Raw genomic sequence first — 10,365 nt, 5'->3', positions numbered from 1 at the left:
ACAGATGCCTTATATTTTGAACTACAGCTGGATTAAAACTTGCATGAAAAAAAGCAATAATGTATATATAATATCTATATCTAATAATGGCCCAGCTCAATATATGTGAATGCTTATGCACAACACCCGGACACTTAAATAAATTATGATCTTATAACACCACACCTACACATAATGTTCATATTGCATGTTTGTCATGCTTGTGAGAATGCTTTGTAGTAGATATTTGATTTTATATTACTTGTAAAGATTAAAAACACAGACACACAATTTGAAATTTATGTAACAGCTGCTATTAGGGATCCTCCACACCCCGAAGATAACTGAATTAGGTTTTAATATGTAAATGCAGGCATTAATGGGTGGAGTGATTGCCACCCTTGTTATAGTGCATCTTTGGAGCCGCCCACTGATGTCTGCGGCATCCCTGCTGTCATCCTCTGTCCGTGGTGCTGAACTCTGACCACGTGACCCTCCTCCCGTGTGCTTTCTATGGGTTTCCGCCCCCCCTCCTTTCAGTTTTTTTTCCCTGCAGCTTTTGTTTTGTCTTCCCTTTGGACTGGCACACACACACAAAAAAACAGCTTCGGCTGCATTTTCAATTAAAGGACGTGACAATACACACCGATCGTCGCGCTGTTATCTGCAGGTTGCGGGTTTGTTTCCCCATCGCCATTTTCAGACGGCTCGCTGTGATAATGGACACCGACTACTCAGAAAACCCTCTGTATGCCGAGCTGAAATACTTCTGCAGGAAGATACAGGAGGCCTACAATGAATTTAAGGAGGACCTGACGCCTTACCGGGATGATCGCTTTTACAGGTTGGTCTCCTGTTTAAACACAATGGCAGACGCGACTCCCCGCTGCGCTTTAATATTGTGGCTTTCTTTATTTGGCTTTGTACGCTGTGTGAATGAGATTTTAGCAACGCACACCTGGAAGAATATTTTTTAAGTACGGGCATATTGTGGAGCGGTGGTAGATAAACAGGTGCTTGCTGAGATTTATTTAAAATTATAATTGTATGTTGCCGCTTAATGTTTTCCATGATGCTTCACTGAGGGGGAGACGAAGCTTGGAATACAACAGTAACACAGCAGCAGACAGCGGATACATATGTGAACTCTTCATTTTACGCATTCTTCATGTACTCAATTTGTATATCATTTTTAAACGAGGTAGGGGCCTTTTGATCCCTTTAAGGAGAAGACAACACGTGTTGTCATACAGAGGAGCACCTGCAGACTACAGCTGCATTAGACGGTCATACATTACCACATCCTTACTTTAAAATGTATATGATGTTTAAATGTTTAAAGAAAAAAAACAAATACCGTATCAGATGTTTTAGCTCATTAGAAATTAAAACTCAACCTTGACGTATGACGTAGACGTGTTACGCAATACGTATATGAACCACGTAAAAAAGACGACCGTTGCATTCAAGACTTTAAACCGTAGGCCTTTTTTTGCGAAAGTCTCAATCACCGATGCGCAGATTATAGATCAACCTACCGTCTAACACTCAAACACGACCATAGGTGTGGGTTATTTTACGTAGAATAAACACGCTGCAAGATTTTATAAAGGAGGGGGAAGCCCTCTCCTGGGGTCACATGATCAAGCCCCTCCCATTCGATGACGTTGCATAGTCGCAGGCTGATGTTGACACGCGGATGTGGATTCACTAGCTAAAAATTTTTTTCCCTGTCTTTTCCCCTTCGGCACCGACACGGCGAACCGAAAGAAATGGAGCTGTAAGTGTAAGATGTGTTCGGCGGAAACGTGCGAGATGTGTCACGCGATGTTTAAACGTGCGCGCGGACTGTGTTAGAGCCTCTTTCCTGCCATCTGTTATTGCTAGCACAAACTAGCATGGAAGCTAGCTGTTGACAAACCTGATCCACAGTAGGCTAAGAGCGTTGGCCACAATAACAACAACACAAAACGTTACTCCATCTTTGGGTCTGATAATTACCTTTTATGTGTGTTCCATCTCTAATTCATTAAATGTCTCCATTTTACAGACTGGCCCCCATGCGGCTCTACACCCTGTCCAAAAGACATTTTGTCCTGGTCTTCGTGTTTTTCCTGATCTGCTTTGGCCTTACAGTCTTCATTGGGATTGCAGGTATGGCCGATACACATTTCTGCAGCACTGGCCCAAGCTGGCTGTGGGTCGGAGGTCATTCAAACAGACTGGGTTTACAGATAACGTCACGGAGAAAGTTAGTGAGCAATTCTGCTTGACTCGTCACCTCCTGTTATCTGTGATAACCCAAAACTAAAAGTCCAACAACTGTTTTGAAACACTTCTCTGATCCCTTCTGGGTAGTCCCGTAGTTCAGTCTGTGAAGCATGCATTCATTATGTCTGCTTAATTTGTGCAGGTCCCAAGGTTATCTCTGAGCAAGAGCACAGCGGTGATCAGTTACTTCTCAAAAACCTCTCAGTTAAGGTAAGGCCACGTGGTTTCTGTCGCCCTAATAGGATGCATGACTGTTTGATAGTTGTATTCGATGTGAATGTAAGGGTAACATGTAATAGTTGCCATTACACCACTTTTACAAAAATGCAATCAGATTCATGGTGACAAATTGGTTGTTGGTTGCCCATGTGCATGCTTTTCTTTTTACTAAATTTGGTTTGAACAAATTGTTCCCTTTACTTGAACTACTGTGAGGTGCAATTGTACCCTTCCTGTGAGCGGACTAGAGACGTCTTTAACTGTAACGCTCTGCGGTCTGGCAACTCCTGCTTTGCCTTTTGTTTTTACCAGCCTTACATGTTACATTGTTTGAATACCTGTGTGTGTGTGTGTGTGTGTGTGTGTGTGTGTGTGTGTGTGTGTGTCTGTGCTACTAGTCTACGTGTTGCTTCAACTCATCTCACATTTTTCGACTATAAAACCTGTAAAGCAGAAGTCATTTTATCATTGAAATGTTTTTTGCCCTTTCAAGACTATTTGTTTGAAGAATACTTCTTCTTACAGTAAGAACATATTGTGTCTGTGTGCGTGTGTCTTCCATTGAGAAGTATCCCTTAGTACCAGATTCATTTTTCTAATCGATGTATCTAATTCTTTGTATGTTTTCAGACTGGGCCTTTCAATCTAGTTTCGCCTCCCCTCACCACCTACAACCAGCAGCTATGGCTGACCTGCGTGATGCAGGCTCAACACGGCAATGGTAAGACCACCGAATGATCTCCAGATAACAACTGTCTCAAAGAGAGGAATAGCTCTGCCTCTTAATAATTTTGCAAACGTACTTTGTTCTGGTGAGTGACGACATGTCTTAATGCCGTCTGTGTCAGTGGGAGACTTCCAGCAGCCTTTTGAGATCAACGTTGAGCTAAAAGGAGTGATGCAGGACGCCAGCGTGATGCACATCAACAATGCGCACCAGAAATCCAGAACGCTTCACTGCGGGACTGTAAGTGTCGATCAGCAAACGCAGCCCTCTTCCTGTCTCACAGCATGCTGGATTGTCGTTAACCGTTTAGTCGGGCGGCAGCAACCAGCACAACAGTGTGATAACGAAGTCTGTTCTGGCTTTAATAAACCATGAGTGCAGGATTTCATTTTGATCATCATGTAACACAGTAGGATCCTCAGATCCGTTTAGGTTTTTTTTTAAAGTAAAGTTGAATTGTTGACTGAGCAAACAGTGACTCAGTGTGTCCTGTCTCTCCTTACAGAAATGTGATGAGATCATCGTCCTGCATCTTGGCTATCTAAACTACACCCAGTATCAGGTCATGGTCAGCTTCAACGGCCTCGAAAATATCACATATGAAATCAAAGTCAAGTTTGTGGTATGTGACTGCACACTACTACACTTTTTCGGTGAAGAATATTTGTTGTTAAGTCTGCATAATGAATCCTCTTCAAAATTGGCAAACGCGGCTGCTGCTCCCAGCTCATGAGACGAGCTCTGGTATTGTCTCTTTGTTGCAATTGAGATGTGTTTTTTTTTTTTTTTTTGCCCCCTTAGTGGAAAACATACAACCCCACCTTCTCTCAAGTGGAGATCTGGTTCCGTTTCGTCTTTGTGGTGCTGACCTTTATGGTGACGGTAAGAGCACAGATGACTTTTCTCGTTCTTAATCTAAATTAATGTCACTTAACCAATATCCCAATTGTACCAAAACCAGACGGTGGATAAAAGAAAAACTTTCTTCTCTGCCTTTCCCAGTGTTTGTTTGCACACTCTCTACGTAAGTTTTCCATGAGGGACTGGGGCATAGAACAGAAGTGGATGTCCATCCTGCTCCCAATGCTGTTACTCTACAATGGTGAGTTTCTGTACTCTCCCTCTTCAAGACATATTTAACCCTTAATACGCAACCTGTACATTCTGACATTATAACCGCTCCAGGATGCTCACGGGCCAAACGTGTGATTTATTGCATTTGTCCTGTCCGTCGTAAAAGACGTCCAACTGCAATGTCGGGTGTGTTGCTTAGTGTGTTTTGTTACTTTTGCCACTCAGATCCATTTTTCCCGCTGTCGTTCCTGGTGAACAGCTGGTTTCCAGGGACGTTGGACACTTTCTTCCAGGCTCTGTTCCTGTGTGCGCTGCTGCTCTTCTGGCTCTGTGTGTATCACGGCATCAGGGTTCAGGTGGGTAAACTGCTACACCCGAAGCTTTGTTCTCACTCAAGCGCATTATGAATCTGATTTTTGCGTGTGTTTTTACCTCGTTTTAAACAGGGGGAAAGGAAATGTCTGACGTTCTACCTGCCGAAGCTGATCATCGTAGGTCTCCTGTGGCTGTCGGCGGTTACGTTGGGCATATGGCAGACGTAAGTCGCACTCCGCTGGCTGTGAAAAAGCCCGCCGCTAACTATGAATAAAAACAGGCCTGAAAAGATCGGCTCTCCTCTGTTGAATTTTCAGGGTTAATGAACTCCAAGACCCTACCTATCAGTACAAGGTGGACATAGCGAACTTCCAGGTGAGGCTGTTTTAATGTCCAAAGCCGTTGTATGTTTGGACAGTATTATTATTATTTCCATTTGCCCAGCAGTTTAATGACGTCCACTGTTGTTTCACCAGGGCATGAAGATCTTTTTCCTGATTGTAGTTGCCCTCTACATCCTCTATCTGATTTTCTTGGTCGTCAGAGCTTGTTCGGAACTCAAAAACATGCCGTACTCCGGTATCGCAGCACACAACGCCTCTCAAGTCTCCTGCTGTTAAAATGACAACATTAACGTGCCGTGTGTTTTGAATCCTTAGATCTGCGGCTCAGGTTTCTGACAGCTCTGACGTTTGTGGTCCTTCTTATCAGGTTGGTTTTAAGGAAAATTCCAAAGCTAAAGGAACCTGCTGTGCGTGTGTGAGAGAGAGAAAGAGTTGTTTAAAGTTTGTGGTTGATTCCGTCCGGTTGACCTTGTTGCTCCTCCTCCTCCAGCATGGCCATTCTCTACCTGAGGTTTGGTGCCAAGGCTCTCCAAGACAATTTTGTCGCTGAACTGTCCACTCATTACCAAAACTATATCTTTTAAAACGACAATTCCTTTTTGACAGTTGTTTTACTGGAATATAACATGTAAGATGCCATGTCGCTGGCTTTAAGTAAGTGAGAAAACGTTCCTTAACTCCAGACATACCAGCTGAATTTTTATCATTCTACGGTCTACTCAACTTTTACTTGTACACGTTGGCATTTGTGTACTCCCCCTCCAAAAATGCACTTTACGGTAGGTGGCATACTACAATTTAAAATTCAGTAGATAATGAAGGCAAATTCATATATTAATCCAACTGTTTCTTTGTGTTTGCCAGACTCCCAGTTGAAGGATAACCCTGCGTTCTCCATGCTAAATGACTCCGATGATGAAGTAATATATGGGTGAGCCATCCTTTGTTCTCCCAAATTCTTACAGTTTGCACAGTAGTGTTCAGTGTGAACTTGCATGAACCAGCTGATGCTTTTCTTTATCTTTGTAAAGGAGTGATTATGAAGACATGCCTTTACAAAATGGACGCGCCATCAAAGCTACCGCCAAGTACCAGGATGAGAGTGACACTGACTGATGGGGTCTCTGGTTGGCTTTTTGTTCCTTTTGTTGTGTCCATTTTGGAATCTATGAGAATAGAATTTAACAACATGTGTATGTGTAAATAAATAGGTAATATGAAATTATATTATTTACGTGTACATAATTATATTTTAAAAAAGTTCCATGTCTACTGAATGTACTGTATTTTACTCAATTGGAGCAAGTGGCCACTCAACCTTTTTCCTTCTTTTTTTTTTTATGCCTTCCATCTAATTGTACGCATGTTTCCTTTGTTTTCAATGAGTACAACGTTTTACACATTTGCAAACTCATTTCCCCACAACAATACTTCAAAACCTAATCTGTACTAAATGTACAGTGCTATAATGAATTCAAGATTTCTTTTGTGCCAAATCAATGTTGCCTGTATTGTTTTGCTTTGAACCATTGTTGTCACTCTACTGCACTGTGTTGTTTTTTTCCATTACATTCTGTTCTTTGAGAATTTTTTTGGGCCAAAGTGGAGTTACATGATACTGATTAAAGGAAGTACAGAAAGCTTGTTTTGCTGCAGCAGTGCACATTTTGAGGCCTGCAGCAACGGCATGAGAGAACGTTAATTAAAAAGCCATCGTAATGTTGGCTATTGACAAATTCTCTTTTAATCAGACATGTGTTTGTTTTGTCAAATACAGGACTAGGGCTTCTCTCTTTCTAACTACTTCTTCCCTCGGAAAGCAACTCTGTAATTGCACGTGTTTAGAAATATAATTTATTTTGCTAAATAGTAATTACTTGATACTGTATTATCTGACTACCTGGAAGAATGGCTTTTGATAATTGCTGGGATTTTACACAACTGAATGTAGATAACTACTGACTTATGTTAAATATTCCTTATCCCCACACCATTGGCCAAAATGATTTTGCCTTCTGAAAATATTATTTAAGCAATTACCGTTTATGCCGTAACTTTCCCTATATTGTTTGCAATGTAACATTTTCTGCCCTTTCCATTATTTTATAAAACTGGTTATGGACAAAAAAACGCCAGAACATGTATTATAATCAAGAAGGTGCCTTGTCTTTGTTTGGTTCTTGTAAATGTATAAATGCTTTGAGATAAATGTACATTTTTTATTCTTTGGATGTTATTGTAGTTTTCGGTGGTTAAATTAGGTTTAGGAGTCCTAGTATGTTGCACATTCAATTTAGTTTTGTTTCATGAAATAAAAGCTGTTAATGTAGCACTCGCGTCACGTGTAAATAAAGCAAAGTGTGTTCAGCACAGGATTGTTTTAATCAGCTCATAATACAAAAACATAACAGTTTTAGTCAACATGACCAAATAGAACCTGGTGGTTTTGAAGAAGTACACAACTACTTCAATTGCATTTTAGTTGGTTCAGATGGCAACTCCAAAAACGGTAACGATACAATACATGGACTTGTTCTCCCATCTCTCTACGCAGCTTCCTGTTGGGGCAGAACACACAATGCATTTACTATCATTTACACATTTAAAATGTGTGAAAGCTGACCACCCAAAAGATCAAGAGCACATTGATGGTTGCTGACAAGAGAAAACATGACATCACATGATCATTACAACATACCGTCGGAGGTGTTGTCCCAGAAGCATGAGCTAGCTGTTTGCAGACCTGCTCCATTTTTTTGAAGGATGATACAGGTTACTGGGGGGGGGGGGGACAGGACACTGTCTTTTAATACACACAATAAAGCCCAAGAAGCACAGTAGTAGTACTGTTGACACGCAGCAGCGCATGTACCAATATATTTGAACGGCTTCCAGAGTTTGGTGAGTTGACTGAGGCACTGCTCCAATACAAGGTTGGTCCACTGGTTCACCCTGTTGTGCTGGTAGTCGTGTTCTCCTATGACCGCTTCCAATGCCTGCCGAGACAATTTAAACAGAGTCATGTACGCGTGTTGCCGGTTTGACCCGCATCTTACAATACACACAGCACGACAACGTACAAAACATGTGGGGGGAAGCGTTGTGACTATTCTGTTATCTGGTATGAATTCGAGTACTACATTGCGGATGGTGCCTAGCAACGGATACTGTGCCCTTAGCAACCAACAGGTCGGTAAACATAAAAGTGGCAAGCTAGCCGTAGCAATGAAAATATAAACGTATAGGAACCATGTATTTTTTTACTTACCTCTTTAATGATCTTACTCACATCTTCAACGACGAACGTAGTCTGTTTGATAATATACAAAACATTTTAGTTAATGCTAACCAGCCGTAATGCCTGATCTTTTAACATGAATTTGTCGGTGAACGATTAGCATTAACGGGGCAGTTTGGTGTGTAACTGTTAATATCTGAGAAAAGATAACCAATAATTTGTTTCAAGGATGAAACCCACCTCTTCTGTCTGATAGTCGTCCATTACTAGAACATCTGATGTGTGAATCGAGCAGAGACTGTAAATTAGACGTTAAGTTAAGTTAGCTAACTCACATAAAAAGGAACCAAGTTGCCAACGATACTTCCGGTCATATGTCTTTAGAATAAAAGAACCGACTGAACACGTTTTTTAACAACTGAAAAAAGAATTAATAAGATGTAACTGTTGTGAAAAGCCTTTGTTCGCTACATTTTACGGAATTAATAAAATCACCAATGGTCATAGAATCGGCTTAGTCAAGATGTCATTGATTTACTCAATGTACATTAGCTAATTTCAAATATTTCTCTACCTCAAACAATAAGAAACGTTAATATATTAATATAGTCACCAACTGTGCTAACATAAAGTGCTAACATATTGAGACTATTAATATGTAAGACTATTCACGTTAGGAGTATTAATTGTGGCAGTCCCGCATGTTAACCTAACGTTATTTAGTAATAGTTCAATAACTATTGCTATTAACCCAATGATTGCACTGCACTGGTTTCAGAACTAACATTGGATGACATTTGATCTAATACTAAATTGTCATTGTACTGATAAAACAAACCTTACAAACACTCAACTTGAAAAAAGGGGGAAATGCCGTCCCTTGCTGAAAACGTCTCATTTAACGTTACACAACATCAAGCTGACGCCCTCTTTTCAATCGCTGGTCTGAATTAGAGGATGATATCAGGTAGGTGAAAATGAATGCTTTTACAAACCAACTTTTTGGACAGCGTATTATGGAACTATTCCTCACGGTAAATTGAAATGAACTCTAGCTGTAATATGTATTGTTAATGCACAGGATAACGATACGGTGTTTTCTCGTCGAGTTTCTAGTTCATGTGGTGTTGCTAATGTAACTGCTAGCCTAGCTAGGCCGGCTCATACGTCATACTAAGTGGCACAGGGACGGAATGCGGGGAAGGCGGTTAGACATTTAATTTGAGCTGTCCTGCTAAAATAACAGTCAACAACCAACTAAACTTAATTGGTGTTACTTTTACTAATTTTACCTAATGTATGCGTTAAAGCAATACATCGGGAACCAAGCGCCCATTGTGAACAGTAATGCACAGGTAACATAGCGTTAGCTAACTAACATTAACTGTTAAGGTAAGACGTTGTTACCCATTTCCTTACATTAACCTTAACCTATTTCCTTCTAGCTAACAGTGACCGTTTTAATGTTCTCGCTCACTGCAGTGCGCCATTGCTATTACTACTATCGTTAATTTACCGAACTTAATTGAATCAATTAGCTACGCTAGCTAAGGCTAACGAGCTAGCTAGTCAGATGTCAAGGTTCTCCGGGAAAACCGTTAAGTTCGCGTCCTCCTTGAAGTTCGCACTAAAGGTCCCCATCAATTGTAATTTAGTTGTTTTACCATCACATTACTCTAGCTTAATATCAATTTATAAATCGGCCATACTTTTAACCAGTTGTACTTTATAGCGACTAACGTTAAACTTCAAAATGTAGACCGTTATTGCGCCCAGTATACATTTTATTCTGAAAACCAATACCGGAAAGTGAAATGGTTCTGGTGCAAGCTTGATGCACGTTAAGCCTATCTCAGGGTGTCCACAAGTCGATTGTTTTTAAAAATGGCTAAGTTGGATTTTTGGAAAAAAACAGTTTACAGTTTTAACTCCACTAAAGTTATTAACTTAGCGTTAGAGACATTGTTGGGCAGTGACGCATCAAGTGTTTGTAAACAGCATTAACTATTATAACGTTTGTAAACAGCATTAAGCATTAACTCTTCGTGCTGCACCGTTGTTCACACTCCAGACCGATAGGCGGCAGTAGCGGGGATGATCATTGGCCACTAACAGGAAGAGCGTGAAATGGGAAAAGGCAAATGTGTGCTTTTATATTTTCCTCTGAATTTGAGAGGCGAATCAAACCGCCTGCAATT

General features: G+C 40.8%; 2 protein-coding genes across 3 annotated transcripts; one reads left to right on the top strand and one right to left on the bottom strand.

Moving 5' to 3' along the window:
• Positions 1-384: 384 nt before the first annotated feature.
• tmem181 (transmembrane protein 181) lies at positions 385-7,299 on the top strand. Of its 2 annotated transcripts, none has more exons than XM_040161398.2 (17): positions 385-823; positions 2,030-2,133; positions 2,393-2,460; positions 3,100-3,190; positions 3,318-3,436; positions 3,702-3,818; positions 3,998-4,078; positions 4,199-4,298; positions 4,496-4,626; positions 4,717-4,808; positions 4,903-4,960; positions 5,062-5,164; positions 5,245-5,296; positions 5,420-5,502; positions 5,619-5,708; positions 5,794-5,860; positions 5,961-7,299. In XM_040161398.2, exons 1-17 carry the CDS (start codon positions 699-701, stop codon positions 6,043-6,045), a joined length of 1,566 nt encoding a protein of 521 aa, XP_040017332.2. In that variant the 5' UTR covers positions 385-698; the 3' UTR covers positions 6,046-7,299. The 2 variants fall into 2 exon arrangements, with proteins under 2 accessions (XP_040017332.2, XP_040017333.2); XM_040161399.2 differs by lacking the exon at positions 385-823 and adding an exon at positions 1,625-1,759.
• On the bottom strand, positions 7,293-9,132 carry dynlt1b (dynein light chain Tctex-type 1b). The gene is made up of 5 exons (XM_040161425.2): positions 8,408-9,132; positions 8,198-8,239; positions 7,802-7,925; positions 7,628-7,705; positions 7,293-7,487 (listed from the first exon to the last, which is right to left on the bottom strand). Exons 1-5 carry the CDS (start codon positions 8,429-8,431, stop codon positions 7,417-7,419), a joined length of 339 nt encoding a protein of 112 aa, XP_040017359.1. The 5' UTR covers positions 8,432-9,132; the 3' UTR covers positions 7,293-7,416.
• Between the last annotated feature and the right edge of the window lie 1,233 nt (positions 9,133-10,365).

This window comes from Gasterosteus aculeatus, chromosome 18 (assembly GCF_964276395.1).
Source record: "Gasterosteus aculeatus chromosome 18, fGasAcu3.hap1.1, whole genome shotgun sequence".
Lineage (NCBI taxonomy): Eukaryota > Metazoa > Chordata > Actinopteri > Perciformes > Gasterosteidae > Gasterosteus > Gasterosteus aculeatus.
This window is presented reverse-complemented; position numbering and strand designations above follow the sequence as displayed.